We start from the raw sequence: 17,406 nt of genomic DNA, 5'->3' as shown, positions 1-17,406 counted from the left end.
CAGTGCATGCCAAGCACTTTGGGGTCTCCTTCTGTGAGGCCTGACATTGATTGCAATGCACCAGAACCAATTAATATGGGAGGAAATAAGACAAGTAGCAAAATAAAGGTGTGTACGGTGGCTACGAGGAATATGGTGTCTGCAAAGGAAAGAGATGGCTCAAGAAAGAAGACGCCTATTATATTCTCAAAAGGCTCTTGGTTCAAGGGCCCCTTCAGCACAAGTACAAGATTCAATTCAGTAGCATCCAGCATGGTTCCTTAAGCTTAATTAAGTTCTTGCCATCCGTTTTAGTGCTGAAACGAAGTACATCTTAGTATCACAAGGGCATGGATTTTCTCACACTTCAGCAGAACAGCTCAACCACAATGGCACAGGGACTTTGGTGCAGTTGGCTGGGCGTCAGCTGCATTAAGATCATGAGTTCTAAGCCAGCCCAAGTCGGAGTGAGCTTCTGACCAATTTGTGTAGCTTGCTGTTGACCTTTGCAGCCTGAAAGACAGTTGCATCTGTCAAGTAGGAAATTTAGGTACCACTTTGTGGGGAGCCTAATTTAACTAATTTACGAGGCCATAAAGATCAGTGAGCATGCGGGGAATGTGGAAGTACTTCATCAGTGTCGCAGATGGACGGTGAAGCGACAGCTCCCCTGGTGGCCAGAAAAAGTTGGAATGTTAAATAGCCTCTGGCTGTCTGTCTATATGTGTTGTGTGTCTAAGGCATTGAATGTTTGCCTGTATATGTACATTGTAATCTACCCTGAGTCCCCTGTGGGGTGAAATAAATAAATGCTTTCCACTATTGAGCAAGGACATCCTGTTGGCTCTCCAGCATTGAAACTAAAACTTGTCTCAAGTGAGCTACATTCCTAGTTTTCATTTCAGAGAGACACAGAGAGAGGACTTCCAGCTGTTCTAGAAGCAGAAATAAAATATAACTCGGAAATCTTTTATTCCTCCCTTTCAAAGGGACACTTCCTGCTGCATGAGCTGCCACGAACGTAGTGATCTTCAATATTTCATTAGTCTCTGCAGATTTCTTACAAGAATCTTGTCCCTAAGCAGGATCCAAATATGTTCTGCTAGAACATTACTGGCCCTGCTTCCCCTAACAATCAAACAATAAAACAAGTGTATATCCCAGATCTGTCAGATACGCTTCTTTGGTCATAAAAGGCAATCCTCTTCCCGAACAGGGGCTCAGTCAGAAACCAAGACAGATACATGTTTCCCCAATGTTCCCCAGACAACCTAGCAAAATGGTTCTACCTAGAAGAACTCTCCAACTTGTGTGACTGTTGAGCTGAACAAACAACTCAGCATCCATGTGCTTGCCCACCGTGCCCTGCCTCATGAACAGAAGAACTGTTTAAAGCTACAATGCAGTCGCTGTCGCCCGTTTTTAGTCTAAAATTATTTAGCTGCTTGTGCTCCCTTTATTTGATCAGTCTTATACTTATTTATTTATGCAATGCTTTTGACATTAAATAAATAAATAAATCTATCTAACTCACAGCAGACATCTTATCTCTCTGTGTTCACAGGAGAACAAAGTGGAAGACTCAGTGGCTTGCAGTGTCCTCAGAAAAAGAGGTGTGTCCCTGCCAACTAACTCATATGCCTATTTAAGTCCTTGATGAGAACTACAGGCTTGTGTAGAGACTTCCAACCACAAGGTACAAGGCCACAGGCATCCCCATGGACCCCTAATATCACCCTTCCTTCACTTTGCTCCTTCAATGACAAATTTTGCTAGTCTGTCCTTCTTTAAAAAATATTTTCTCGTTCGTCTCATTTGTTACTAGAAAGTAAGTTATGTGAATCTGTTTACAGATGGAAAGACCAAGACAGAGCACTTAAATTGGCAGTAACTATTACCATGGCAACTATTCAAAAGTAGTGCAAAAACATTATTTGCACAACAAACTCGTAGAACAATGGCATGAGCAATCAAACATATGCTTTCATAAAAACAAAAAATGCACACTAGTTGCAGCATAAATATATAGCTCTGGTTGTCAGAGACTGAGATGTGCAGCATTACACAGGTCTACAAGGTGGCACAGTGGGTTAAATTATAACAATGAAATGTATGGAGACACAACCTATCTCATGAAAATATTTTATTTATATATTTAAAAATGATTGATTTTTTATTTCACATAGACTCAGAAGTTTCTCATTATGTTCATGTGACACACCTACACACTGCAGCAGACACACTTAGGTGTCGTGACACAAAGTTCGGAAAGATCTGTTTTACAAATACAAGCAGCCTGCAAGTTATAAACAAGATAGGTTCTGTAGGTTTGTTCTTAAGTTGAGTCTGTATGGAAGTCAGAACAGGGACTTTTAAAAGTGTAACTCCAATCATAGATAGATAGATAGATGGGTAGGTTGATAGATAGATATAGGTAGCTAGCTAGCTTTGGATAGCATAGGGAAGTATTAACACCCGTCTGTGGCATTTGTTTTGCTGTCTGTGCCCCTGTTCAGAAGATTTCACCTCATTTCTGTCCCTGAGATAATTGTATTTTGAAAAATGTGGCTTGATGTAGAAACAAGGATTAGCGATGAAGCTTCAGTTGAGCTACCTTTTCCCCATGGTAACTCTTTCAGTATTGAATTTCCCTTCTGAAGGGTAGGTTTCTCTAATCTCCTCCTCATTCTTAACTATGAGTTATTTGCAAGTCGGATGTTTGTAACCTGAGGACTGTCTGTACATAGGGTATGTGCAATATCTTCTTTCAACTAAGAAACAAAATAATTACAAAATGAGTAAAAAATGCAAAAACAGCTGCATTTTAAGCTACATTTAGCATCTGGAAAATACAAATTGCAGTATTATTTGATGGGAATGTACGGTCAGGATGTAAAAAATTACAAAGATTGCGAGTTGCATTTTTATTTTTTCCTCTCTCTCTCTACCTATGTTATTATGACCATGATATCTCTTCAACTGGAATAGTATTTTGTCAGAATTCTTCTTTACTCAGAGAATCTGAATAAGAAAGCCAGAGGAAGAAAAAACATGCACATACACATAGCATCAATTTCCCTTTACATGCTATTAATCCAATTTTGTGAGAAATCACAACTGGATTTTTGCCAGATGGGAAGCACTTTTTGCCTCTTCTCATACAAAGGAGAAAAACAGTACAGCTTGAGTAAACTGATCTGGGTCCCAGAGACAGGAAAAAGAAGATGGATGGAGTTAAGAATGAAATCAGAAATTATTATTTAAGATTCAAATGTAAGTACAGTATGATCCCATAATCTACCCACATCCGCACAAAAAATGTTTCCTCTAAGACTTTTCTAGATCTTCCAGGTAATGTTTGATCCAAAAGTTACTATATACAGGATGAGGTAGCATAACGTCCATGCCGAGGCCCCTCTTTCCGGCGCGGCTCAGGACTTCATGGCCGCCATGGCAACCATGGGCCTGTCCCAACTAATATCGGGTCCCACCCATAGTGCCGGGCACACCTTAGATTTGGTTTTTGTTCAGGGATGGGATGAGGGTGACGGGATGGTGGAGCCGACCATCGCTCCGTTGCCATGGACCGATCACCACCTGATCAGTTTTAGACTAACTGGGCCTCCTAACCTCCGCAAGGGTGGTGGACCTATTAGAATGGTCCGCCCCAGGAGACTTATGGATCCAAATGGACTCCTGATGGCTCTTGGGGATCTTTCCACCTCCTTGGCTAGTGATACTGTCGATGCTCTGGTCTCTCGTTGGAATAATGAGTTGACTAGGGCAATTGACACTATCGCTCCGGAACACCCCCTCTCGAGTAACCGAGCTAAACCAGCCTCTTGGTTCACTGAGGAGCTGGCAGCAATGAAGCGAAAGAAGAGGAGGTTAGAGTGCGTGTGGCGCAAGAACCCCACCAATCCAGCCCAAACACACCTGAATGCCTTTTTAAGGTCCTACGGTGTGGCAATAGAGGCAGCTCAGAAAATATTCATCACAGCCAATATTGCATCAGCAAAGAATCGTCCAGCGGAGCTTTTCCGAGTTGTCAGGGGCCTGTTAAATCCGCCAAAAAGCGAGGCCTCGGACAACTCGGTGGCTCGCTGTGAAGCATTTGCTCGATCCTTCGCGGATAAAATTGAGCGGATTCGGTCAGGTCTTGACGTCATGTTAACGGCAGTCTCTGGGGATGTAACGAGAGCATCTGCTTGTCCAGTTTTATTGGATTCGTTTCAATTGGTTCAGCTTGAGGATGTGGACAGGATCCTTGGAGAGGTGCGACCCACCACATGCATCCTAGACCCCTGCCCATCCTGGCTGATCAAGGAAGCCAGAGGGGGTTTGGCGGAGTGGGTGAAGGTGATGGTTAACGCTTCCTTACAAGAAGGAAAATTTCCAGCGAGCTTAAAGCAAGCTATTATAAAACCGCTGTTGAAGAAACCATCACTCGATCCCACTCAATTTGACAACTATCGGCCAGTTTCCAATCTCCCCTACTTGGGCAAAGTCATGGAACGTGTGGTGGCAACACAACTCCAGGGGTTTCTGGTAGACACTGATTATCTAGATCCGGCACAGTCTGGCTTTAGACCGGGACATGGAACTGAGACAGCCTTGGTCGCCTTGGTAGATGATCTGCGCAGGGAACTGGACAGGGGGAGTGTGTCCCTGTTAGTTCTGCTGGACCTCTCAGCGGCTTTCGATACCGTCGATCACGGTATCCTTCTGGGTCGCCTCAGGGATATGGGGCTCGGGGGCACTGCTTTGCAGTGGCTCCGATCCTTCCTCGAGGGACGGACCCAGAAGGTGTTACTGGGTGACACCTGTTCGGCCCCACAACCGTTGTTGTGTGGAGTCCCACAGGGTTCAATTCTGTCCCCGATGTTATTTAACATCTACATGAAACCGTTGGGAGAGATCATTCGGAGTTTCGGAATGAGATGTTATCTCTATGCAGATGATGTCCAAATCTGTCACTCCTTTTCACCTGTCACCAAGGAGGCTGTCCAGACCTTGAACCGGTGCTTAGCTGCTGTGTCGGACTGGATGAGAGCTAACAAATTGAAATTGAATCCAGACAAGACAGAGGTCCTACTGGTCAGTCGTAAGGCCAATCAGGGTATAGGGTTACAGCCTGTGTTAGACGGGGTTACACTCCCCCTGAAGACGCAGGTTCGCAGCTTGGGAGTGATCCTGGACTCATCGCTGAGCCTGGAACCCCAGGTCTCAGCGGTGGCCGGGAGAGCTTTCGCACAATTAAAACTTGTGCGCCAGCTGCGCCCGTACCTTGAGAAACCAGATCTGGCCACGGTGGTCCACGCTCTTGTCACATCCCGGTTGGATTACTGCAACGCACTCTACGTGGGGTTGCCTTTGAAGACTGCTCGGAAACTACAATTAGTCCAGCGAGAAGCAGCCAGATTGCTCATCGGGGCGACGTATAGGGAGCATACAACCCCCCTGTTGCGTCAGCTCCACTGGCTGCCGATCCAATTCCGAGCACAATTCAAAGTGCTGGTTTTGACCTACAAAACCCTATACGGTTCCGGCCCGGTGTATTTGTCCGAACGGATCTCCCTCTACAGCCCACCTCGAAGTCTAAGATCTTCTGGGGAGGCCCTGCTCTCGACCCCGCCACTTTCACAAGTGAGGCTGGCGGGGACGAGGAGCAGGGCCTTCTCAGTAGTGGCCCCCCACCTGTGGAACTCACTCCCCGGGGAGGTCAGATCGGCATCCTCCCTCATGGCATTTAGGAAAAGACTGAAGACCTGGATCTGGGATCAAGCCTTTGGTCATTCTGAAGGCTAACTGAAGGATCTGATGACAGACAAGAACAATTGGAATGGAATGGTTATATGGAATCTGTACCCTGAGCATGAGATTGTTTATGTTTTTATTATGTATTGATGTTTTAATTAATTGTTGTAATTGTTGTATTTGCATTGCTGTGAATTGTTTTGGGCATCTAATTGTGCCCCCCACTGTAAGCCGCCCTGAGTCCCCCCCGGGGTGAGAAGGGCGGGGTATAAGTAAATGAAATAAATAAATAAATAAATAAATAACTTCCTTTTTTTAGATGTGCGCCATTCAGTAGGTTGAAGACGTAGCGGAGCGCTAGTGGTCTCACTCGAGAGGCGGGAGTATAAAGTTTTGTCCTGACACAGTTCAGTCGCCATCATGCGTTGGAACAGTGAGGAGTGTGCTTTTGCCGTTGAGGCCTACTTTTTGAGTGGATTTGGAGTGGCCGGCCCGCTCTCCAGATTTGCCCCTTGTGATTTTTTTCTATGGGGTTTTTTGAAATCCCGTGTTTATGTGAACCATCCAAGGACCCTACAAGATTTGAAGACCAACATTCAGGAAGAATTTGCCAACATAACACTTGCTATGCTGGCAAGAGTCATGACAAACGCCAGAAATCGGTTTACTCAGTGTATGGAGAATGGGGATGTCACCTACCTAATTTGATCTTCAAAACTATGTAAAACAAAACTTTAGGTATGTGCCTACATTATAAACAAAATTAAAAAATTCTGATTCATACAATGGGTTTTATTAAGTTTTGAAAAAAGGAAGTTATGCTGCCTCACCCTGTAGTTACCCTGGAGGACCTAGCTGAAAAATGTTGTCTCTCTAGGAATTTGCTAGGTCCTCCAGGGTGACTCTGTTTCAATAAGGTTCACTATTATCCATGGATTCTGGTCTCCATGTTAAGTTCAAAAATGTATCTCTGGGCCGTCCAGACATTACCTGTAGCCCAGGAGCTTCCGCAGCAAACAAGAGGGCGGCCAGATGCCATTCTCTGTAAACATGGAAGCAATTGCTACTAATGGCAAAAAAAAAAAAAAAAAGCAAGATTTTTTAGGTGTGGGAATATCCCAGTTTTGAGCTGAATATCTACATCTTCAAATGTCTGTTCATCCCTGCACTCGGAAATCACTGGATTTTTTTAATCTAGGTTTGTTCCTGGGTTTTAGATGTTTGTTCCCGATTGGTTGATTCCTAAAAAGAAGTGACAGTTGAATAGAACGTGAAAACTTTGTTTGTGTGCTGGAAACTTCATGAAATGTGTGGAGGGCACATTTCTCTAGCCAGGACAAAGTTGTGGCCCCTTAGTCAACGTTGTACATCTTTTCACAATAACAGCAATCAGGAGCAGACATGTATAGCTCAGGAACAACACCCTGTCTACACAGATGGCCCTGCAGCTCATATAACCCAGGAACAGAACTTATACAATGATTCACATCTTTGCATATGCACATCTTGAGTTTCCTAAAAAAAGGACATCCCACTGTGGACATCTTGGGAGCCTTTAAATCCCACAATGAAGCAGCAAATGTGGATGACAGAAGCAGGAATCTGGAAGTGCCCTCTAAGAAATGTATAGCTATTACAACCATTAATTTAAAAAACTGAACAAAAAACAAAACACACAGCTTTCTTCTGTTAGCAAACTAAAACATGCCTTGGTTTATCCTCAGTTAGTTTTAGGAAATTGTATTCATTGATTTAAAACAGGGGTCCTCAAACTAAGGCCCAAGGGTCGGATACGGCCCACCAAGGTCATTTCCCCAGCCCTCACTCAGGGTCAACCTAAGTCTGAAACAATTTGAAAGCACACAACAACAACAACAACAACAGACCTATCTCATCAGCCAAAAGCAGGCCCACACTTCCCACTGAAATACTAATAACTTTATATTTGTTAAAATTGTTCTTCATTTTAATTACTACATTGTTTTAAAGTGTTTTTTGCACTACAAATAAGATATGTGCAGTTTGCACAGGAATTCATTCATTTTTTTAAAAAAATTATAATCGGGCACTACAACAGTTTGAGGGACTGTGACCTGGCCCTCTGTTTAAAAAGTTTGAGGACCCCTGTTTTAAGGTAATAAACCATATAGAGAAGGCCAGTGTCAGTGGAAAGATTACACCAAAATTATGTAATAATACCTATCCACCCCTTTCTAAAGGATGGGCCATTGTTTAAAGTTAAAGGGGGAGCTAATCATCGTATACAAGGAACAGTCTTTACAATCCTCCTTTTGTAATGTGAAAGTAATGAGCTCCCTAGTGTGTTCATTTTAGTATGAACTGTTCAAAGTGCACCTTTTACTGCACAAAGCTGTGTGTAACATGTATGCGCACGCACACACCGACCTGCATACAGAAGAAAGCACTGAGGAAGAAACAAACACACATCTGCTGCCTTTCTTTTAATTTTTCAAATTAAGCTTTGCAACCAGTAGACTGAAGAGGGTTTCATTCGTCCCTTTAATTTTAATAAGCACTGCACTGAAGGAGAGATAATGAGTAGCAAATAAAAGGCTAAACCCAATGCAAGTAGGGAATACTTGTTCTAAATAGTCGCACAAACATCACAGTGACCTCAGCTGGTATACTTTTGTCTCTGCACTTGGTCCTCACTGCGGTTCTGTTTCTTGCTCTCCCAATTTATCTGTGCTCTCACATACATGACTAATTTAGACTTCAAGAGAGAGGTGGCCAGTCTTGCAACAGCTTTTTTCTTCAAGCATCACCTCAGGCTGAAATGGGAAAAGATCTGGGACAAAACAGTCCGCCTCCTGCAGAAGAAACTCCAGCAGTTTAGAAAGTAAGAAAAAGCAAGCAAACTGAGATGAAAAAAAAATTACTGCCAAGATGACTGGCTGAAATTCCTCAGCATTAAAGAGCTGCAAGTAGACACCCATAGTTGAATGAGAAATAAATAAGAAAGCACTCAAATCCCTTCCTTTCAGCACTCTCAATAAAGTCTTCAAGGAATAGGACTGCCAGGAATCGGGGGGGGGGGGGGGGGGCTCTTCAGCCGAATGTAGGCAGACGGGAGGGGCATGTGGTGCCAACTAACACCTGCCAAGAAGCAAGCGCATTTCAAAAAAAAAAAATCTAAGCACACTTCAGCAAGACTGAGCAGCCTTCCTGAAAGGACTCTTTGGGGACTTAATGTGCTCTTTCCATCTTTCCGCAGCGCCTTGGCTTTAATCTATTGATTCTTAATGCACCTGGCCTAGTTACTAAAGAGAAGGCTCTGATATATATACAATAACACAGTCACACAATCTCTCCAAAGAGCCACCAAAGTCCAGGGTCTCTTTAAAAAACTGAAACACAACAGAACAGGAAAGTGTATCCATTCTGAAATTGGTCCAAATTATATTCTGCTAGCCAAATTTAACACTTTTACCAGTGCTGACTTTTACAACACAGTTTGATGTCTTTCAACTAAAAAAACGTTCTTCTGCCAGTGAGGAAATCAAAGAAGGAAAACAAAACTCTGGCTAACTGCCCTCACTCCTCTACAAAAGGTAAAGGTAAAGGTAAAGGTTTTCTCTTGACATTAAGTCTAGTCATTTCTGACTCTGGGAGGTGGTGCTCATCTCCATTTCTAAGCCGAAGAGCCGGCATTGTTCATAGACACCTCCAAGGTCAAGCTGTCAGCATGACTGCATGGAGCTCTGTTACTTTCCCGCAAAAGATCTACTCACATTTCCATTTTTTCAAACTGCTAGGTTAGCAGAAGCTGGGAGTAACAGTGGGAGCTCACCCCGCTCCCTGGATTCGAACCACTGACCTTTCGGTCAGCATGTTCAGCAGCTCAGAGGTTTAACCCACTGTGCCACCAGGGGGCCTATAATCCTCTACATACACTTTTCAAAATATCTTGCCAAAAGCTCCCACTTTCAAGGGGAGAAAGGAGACTGGATGGGAAAGCTTGCATTCAATCAAAGAGCGCAGAGTTAAGGAGGGGAAATGGTTTCTCTTTTCTTCTCATCCTACAGACGCTATGACAAGGTGTTTAGTCACTGTATAAATGGGCTTTGCATCTGTCCACCCCCACTCCATGTTTCAGAGGAAGAGAAGACAGGCTCCAAAGAACGGGCAATTATGAGAGAAGGAATAGGCAGGAATTTACAGCAAGGAAAATGACAAAGGGTGATGATCTATGACGAAAATACCTCAGCAAGGTAAGCAAAACAGGAGGGGTAGGGAGATAAAAAAGCTGTTGACTTTATAGTGGGGACTTACTTTGGAGCTAAAGAATGGAATGGAATGTACTCTAAAATCACCAAAATGATGTTCTTGCCAAAGCTGGGGTGACGGGGCTGGGTTACAAGCAGCTGATGGTAATTAAGTAAAAATGCATCCAAAATTTGGAGGCAGGAACAACAGTCCTTTGGCATGGCAGTCTTGGAGCAGCAATGGGCAGAGGGTACTTTGGATTAAGTCTAATCAAGTCCAACTCTGAGGGTGGTGCTCATCTCCATTTCTAAGCCGAAGAGCCGGGGTTGTCCGTAGACATCTCCAAGGCCATGTGGCCAGCATGACTTCATGGAGTGCCACTACCTTCCCGCTGGAGCAGTACCTATTGATCTACGCACATTTGCACGTTTTCAAACAGCTAAGTTGACAGGAGCTGGGGCTGACAGCGGGAGCTCACCCCGCTCCCCGGATTCAAATTGCCAACCTTTCAGTCAGCAAGTTCGGCAGCTCAGCAGTTTAACTCACTGCGCCACCGGGGGTTTGGATTGGCCAAAGGAAATTTATATGCATGGTAGATGGTACCTAACAGGAGTTTTGACTTCCGTGTATCTGGATGTCAAAACCTTCTGGCCTGGAGATCTTTTCTCCTAATCCTGAACTAATGAATGGTCAAGACTGTCACTGGAGAGGAAAAGGACATATGGTCAAAAGTGATCAACATTGGTTTACAATTTGACATTTTCTTTTCAGTCCCAATATTGCGGCATAGAAAAAAAAAGATATACAACTTGTCCAAAAATTCCAGCTCAAATTAAACTGTATTAGTACCTAAAGACATATTTGATATCTTGAACATATATGTGAGAAAACTTTCCAAAGCATCTTAAGACAGTGGAGAGTGCTCTTGTAGCATTTCAGCAGGTCTATAGTTATATCTATGTTAAGTCTGTTGCAGGATAACAAGGAGAAAGTGGGAAGCATCTAGAAGCACCTGCATTTGTGTGTCTATATTTGGCTGTCCCGAGCTGGTTTTGGCAGGCACGGGAATTCAAGCTGCCACAGGGGATCCAGGGATTGCTGAGCCAGCACAGTTGACTCAAGTGGAAGGGAGCTGGCAGGATGGATGCACAGCATGCAAGAAGACTCCCTGAGGAGAAAATGCATCATTTGGGCAGAAGGAGCCCCTGGTGGTGCAATAGGTTAAACCCTTGTGCTGGCCGGACTGCTGACTGAAAGGTCGGTGGTTCGAATCTGGGGAGTGGGGTGAGTTCCCATCTGTCAGCTTCAGCTTCCCATGCAGTGACATGAGAGAAGCCTCCCACAGGATGATAATATATCCAGGCGTCTCTTGGGCAACACCCTTGCAGGCGACCAATTATCTCACACCAGAAGCGACTTGCAGTTTGCAAATCACTCCTGACACCAACAAAAATTAAAAAAAGAAAAAAAGAAAAGAAAGAAAGGCAGAAGGAGGAAAGGGGCAATGAAAGCAATACTGGATCAAAACTACCATAGTTCTACAAAAGCCATATAAGCTGCAAGACTAAAAACTGAAGAGGACTCCTGTACTTTTAAGAGTTGTGTACAAGAGAGTATATCAAAACCATGCATCTCCACATTATAGAACTAATGTGATTGGACACTACTTTAACTGACATGGCTTAATGATATGGAATCATGGGAGTCATGGTTTTACAAAGTCTTTAGACTTTTCTGCCAAAGAGTGCTGGTGCCTCATCAAACTACAGCTCCCAAAGTTCCGAAGCATTGAGCCATGGCAGTTAAGTGGTGTCAATCTGCCTTAATTGTACAGTGTAGAGGCACCCCCTGTAACCACCCTCTTTAACATAGAAATTGGAAAGGAAAGCTGTAAATAAATATTCAATAACATATGGTGTTGTCGATCGTTTTAAAGGTCAGAAACACTGGGTTGCTGTGAATTTTCTGGGCTGTATGGCCATGTTCCAGAAGCATTCTCTCCTAATGTTTCACCTGCATCTATGGCAGACATCCTTGATGCCTGCCATAGATGCAGGTGAAACGTCAGAAGAGAATGCTTCTGGAACATGGCCATACAGCCCAGAAAACTCACAGCAACCCAACTTGTGCTGAAATTCTCCCTTCTACACAATGCTTAAAGATAAAGGAGGAAATTTCAATATGACAATGCTATGCTGACTAAGGGATTCTGGAAGAAAGCAGCCAAAAAAGTAAGTTATCCAATTTCTGACAATACAAGCAGGGACTACTGAACTGTTTTTAACGTTGGGTTTGGAGAGCGCAACACTGAAAGGCCAGTTACTAATTTTGACATTTGACATTAAGTCTAGTCGTGTCCGACTCGGGGAGGGGGGTGCTCATCTCCATTTCTAAGCCGAAGAGCCAGCATTGTCCGCAGATGCCTCCAAGGTCATGTGGCCATAATGACTGCATGAAGCTTTGTTACCTTCCCACTGAAGCGGTACCTATTGATCTACTCACATTTTCATGTTTTCAAACTGCTAGGTTTGCAGAAGCTGGGGCTAACTGCAGAAGCTCACCCTGCTCCCTGGACTCGAACCACTGGCCTTTCAGTCAGCAAGTTCAGCAGCTCAGCAGTTTAACCTGCTGTGCCACCAGGGGGCCCAATTTTGTCTACCTGCAGGTTATTACAGGGTGAGACATTACTGTTCACATCTGTCCTCATCCTTCAATAGGAAGTCTCTGACAAAATACAATTAACAGCACAAAGCCTAGGACAGATTGCAGGCAGACTTTATCAAGACAGCCTTTGTTGAGCCCATTTTAACCATTTGAAGCAATAGCCATCTTAATTTTCCTAAGTGATTGATCAATTAGTGCATCCCTGGGATGATAATGCTTGAAAAAGCTCAACGACAGAGGAGTCCAATTTGGCTGGACAATTTTAAAGGGGAAGTGTGGTCTTCTAGGGGAGTACAAGCTTCTCTTAAGGAGGAAGACACATGATTATCAGATAGACAGAGCTAGATAAAGCTGCCGTGGAGATTCAATGTCTTGATTTGATTTCCATGTTTACCTATAACTTGAAATGTTTTTGTTCTCTCTCAATGAGCTTAGTAAAAACTTTGGTTACTGTTTTCTGTATTTTTATTTTGAATGTTCTTTACCTGTCACAGTCCTTTGTTGTGGCCTTTGGCTACCACAACAAACATATTATTTGGTTGCTAGGAAGAGACCCATATAAGAGGGAGGAAACATGCATCTAAACCAGGCATGGGCAAACTTGGGCCCTCCGGGTGTTTTGGACTCCAACTGCCACAATTCCTAACAGCCTATTGGCCAATAGGCTGTTAGGAATTGTGGCAGTTGGAGTCCAAAACACTCGGAGGGCCCAAGTTTGCCCATGCCTGATCTAAATCATAATGCAACGTGACTCTTGAACTGGTTCAGAGGAGGGCGACTAAAGGGATCAAAGGCTCTATGAGGAGTGTCTTAAAGATCTGGGTATGTTTAGCCTGCAGAAGAGAAGGCTGAGAGAAGACATGATAGCTATGTATAAATATGTGAGGGGACGTCATAGGGAGGAGGGAGCAAGCTTGTTTTCTGCTGCCCTGGAGACTAGGATGCAGAACAATGAATTCAAATTACAGGAAAGGAAATTCCAACTTAACATTTGGAAGAACTTTCTGTCTCAAACAAACAAGAGTTCTTCCTCCCACCCTGGACATCCCACAAATATATAAACCTCACTTGCCTCACAAAACCTATGATGCTTACCATAGATGTGGACGAAACATCAGGAGAGAATGCTTCTGGAACGTGGCCATACAGACTGGAAAACAAACGGCAACCCCCAACTTCCTGATTGCAAGAGCTGTTCAATAGTGGATCTTGGTGCTTTGGAGCATGTAGAAGTTCATGCCTTGGAGGTTTTTAACTTTTTTAGGGTGAATTTTCCATCCTAGCAGTAGACTTCTCTCACTTCCTGTTGTCTCATCCCGTTCTTAATTGTGAGTCATTTGTAAGCTGGAAGTTTGTAATTTGGGGACTACCTGTATATGTATGTGTGCATATATTTATATATATTGTGGTATATTATATCAATTAAGGTACTGTTCCATTATTCATGTGGAGGCCAAAAGGGGTGCTAGACTGAGAAGGATAGTAATATTATAGACAGATGTTATATTACATATGTGTGTGTGTGTATATATATATATATATATATATATATATAATATTAATACATATTATAGACAGATGTTATGTTATATATATGTATATATATAACAACATCTATCTATATACAACATAACATCTACCAGCATATATAGTTATAGATATGTTATGTTACATTGTGTGTGTGTATAATATTAATATGTATAATGATATAAATGTGTGAGAGGAAGTCACAGGGAGGAGGGAGTGAACTTGTTTTCTGCTTCCCTGGAGACTAGGACATGGAACAATGGCTTCAAACTACAGGAAAGGAGATTCCACCTGAACTTGAGGAAGAACTTCCTGATTGTGAGAGCCATTTAGCAGTGGAACTCTCTGCCCCGGAGTGTGGTGGAGGCTCCTTCTTTGGAAGCTTTTAAACGGAGGCTGGATGGTCATCTGTCAGGGGTGCTTTGGATGCAATATTCCTGCTTCTTGGCAGGGGGTTGGACTGGATGGCCCACGAGGCCTCTTCCAACTCTATGATTCTATGATCTCCCTCTATAATAGTATTTATATCCATTAAAGTACTGTTCCATTAGCTGGGGGGAGGCCAAATGGGAGCGCTTGACTGAGAAGGATTGTCCATTTCATCAGTGGTTGAAGGAGTAATATAGTATAATATATTTAAATATATGGAGATTATATATATGTGTGTGTGTGTGTGTGTGTGTGTGTGTTATATTGTGTATGTGTAACTGGACTTAATGTCAGGGGAAAACCTTCACCTTTGTGTATATATGTGTGTTTGCATATATATGTGTGATTTTGCGCATATGTTGCAATGTAATTTTTGTTTTTTTACCTTTTAGGTCCTTTCTGTTGAGTTTTCAGTGTTTTTATGAGTGATGGTCACTCGTTGACCTCATAGGTGTTTTGTGTCCAAATTTGGTGTCAATTCGTCCAGTGGTTTTTGAGATATGCTAATCACACAAACGAACATTGCATGTTTTTATTTCTATAGATTAATTAATTAATTAATATTTGACCCGCGGAGGGATGGCTCACCTCGTGGAAGAGCTCGAGGCTGTAGGTGTTGTCGTCGTCGGCGAAGAAGAGGACCCCGGGGGTCGGGGGAGGGCCCTGCTGCTGCTCCTGCTGCTGCTGCTGCCCGGGGCGCTGCTGTCGCTGGTGGCGCTGGCGGACCCAGGCCAGGCCGGCGTTGCGCTGCTCGGTGGCGCGCGGCTGCCCGGGGCGCTTGTACCTGCGCGGGGTGGGCGCGTGGAGGTGGGTGACGGGGGGTCCCCCGGCCGCGTGCAGCCCGGCCGCGAAGCGCGTGACCAGCTCGCTGACCCCGGCCGCGTCCTCCACCAGCACCCAGTGCACGCGCGCCACCTGCCGGAGGGTGTTGCCCAGCCGCGTCAGCTCCGCTTTCTGCACCGGCCGGCTGTAGGTCGGCGTGATGACGTAGATGATGGGCAGCGGCGCCCCCTGCCGGAGGGAGGAGGAGGAGGCCGGCGGGTGCTGCTGCTGCTGCTGCTGCTTCGGGGCGCGGGGCCCGCGGCTACCGTCCGCCTCCAGCATCAGGATGACCAGCAAGACCCAGGGCAGGAGCACCAGGAAGCGGCCCAGCAGCACCGTCCTCAGCCCGGGCTGGCCCGCCGCCGCGCGCCCGCTTCCCCCCGCCGCCGCCGCCGCTGCCTCACTCCCGCTGCAGCCCTTGCAGCAGTGGCAGCGGCAGCGCGGGAAGTCAGGGGAGCGGATGCCGAGGCTGAGCGGGGTGGCGGCGCTGCTCCCCCCGTTTCCGCCTCCTCCTCCTCCGCGGAGGCTCAGGCGGTGCTTCCCTCCTCCTCCTCCTCCTCCTCGCCATGGGGCCGGCGGCAGGGCGCAAGGGGCCACTCTCCGGGCGCCCGGGAGGGAGAAGGACGGGGAGCGGAGCCGCAGCGGGCGCAGGGAGGGCGGCAGGGGAGGGGGAGCCGACGGAGCCCGCCGCGGGGCCCACACCTTGGCCTCCGGGCAGCCCCGTCCAGTGCCCGCCCGCCGCGCCTCAGCCCTCTGCCTCTCGGGGCGCCCGGGACAGCGCCCCCGCCTCGGCTGTAACCCTGGAGCGGATGCGGCGCCTTCCTCTCGCCTTCCCTACCTTCTCCCTTTCTCCTTTCCTTCTCTTCTCTCCTTCCTCTTCTTTCCCTCCTTCCCTCCTTTCTCTCCCCTTGCTTCTTCTCCTTCCTTTCCTTCTCCCTTCAGGATTGAACTTGCACCCTTTCTTTCTCCCCTTCTCCTTCTTCCCTCCTTTTAGCAAACAGGATCGGGTTGGTGGTTTGTCATATTCCAACCTATCCCCGCTCTCCTTCCTTGCCTTCTTCTTCTCCCTCCCCTCCTTTTCTTCCCTTCTTTCCTCCCCAATTCTTCCTTCCTTCCTGCCCCTCTTTTCGAGCAAACCCCGATTGCGTTGCTGGCTTGTCAGAACCACAGCTGTCCCTGCTCTCTTCTTCCCCTCTGCTTTCTTTCTTTTCTTTCCCCTCCTTCCTTTCCTTCCTTATTCTTCCCCCTTTCCTTTCCTACTCCTCTCCCTTCTTTCCTCTCCTTTCCCCTTTATTTTTTTCTTCCCCACTCCTTTCTTTCCTTTTTCTTCCCCTTCTCTTTCTTCCTTCTCCTCCGCACTGAAGGAGGAAGAAGGCGGCGCGGGACGGCGCGGGGGCGATTCCCCCCGGGTTCTCTCTCTCTCTCTCTCTCTCTTTCTCTCTCGGATGGGCTCTTCTGGGCTCCGAGGCGGGTGGTTCCTTCTCAGCCCGGCTCTCTTTCCCTTCCTCTCGCTCCAAGGGCGGCTCCGGAGCTGGGACCCCCTTCTGCCCCTCGTCCCGCGGGGCTGGAAAGAGATGCGGGAGAGGGAGAAGGAGGCGCGGCGGCGGCGGCGGGGCTGCTCCTGCTGCTGCTGCTTCTCCGAAGGGCGCCTGTGGAGATAGATAGATGGTGGCTGGCGGAGAGGGAAGAGGGAGGAGGGATCCCCTCAGGGCTGATGCGGCGCAGGAGGAGGAGGAGGGAGCCCTCCCTCCCTTTATTCCTTCCCTCCTCCCTCTCTCCCTTCTCTTCCCCCCTCTTCTCTTCCCCCTTCCCTCTATTCTGTCTCTTCCCTCCCTTTTTGTCTCTCCTCTCTTCTATTCCCTCCCTCCCACTCTCTTTCTCTTCCCTTCTCTCGCTTTCTTTCTCTTCCCTCCCTCTCCTCTCTCTCACCCTCTCTTCTGTTCCTTCTTTCTCTCCACTCCCTCTCCTCTCTCTCTTTCCTCTCCCTCTTTCCCCCTCTCT

The 17,406-nt window shown here is 46.0% G+C and overlaps 1 protein-coding gene across 1 annotated transcript in view; it reads right to left on the bottom strand.

Moving 5' to 3' along the window:
* Positions 1-15,771, bottom strand: part of B3GAT2 (beta-1,3-glucuronyltransferase 2) — a 48,087-nt gene extending 32,316 nt beyond the window's left edge. The window contains exon 1 of the mRNA XM_060772599.2: positions 15,172-15,771. Coding sequence (XP_060628582.2) covers positions 15,172-15,687 — 516 coding nt within the window. The 5' untranslated portion in view covers positions 15,688-15,771. The remainder of the gene's footprint in view (positions 1-15,171) is intronic.
* Positions 15,772-17,406: the final 1,635 nt, after the last annotated feature.

The sequence above is a fragment of the Anolis sagrei genome, chromosome 1 (assembly GCF_037176765.1).
Source record: "Anolis sagrei isolate rAnoSag1 chromosome 1, rAnoSag1.mat, whole genome shotgun sequence".
NCBI lineage: Eukaryota > Metazoa > Chordata > Lepidosauria > Squamata > Dactyloidae > Anolis > Anolis sagrei.
The sequence above is the reverse complement of the archived record's forward strand: the minus strand, read 5'-3'. Positions and strand labels throughout refer to the sequence as shown.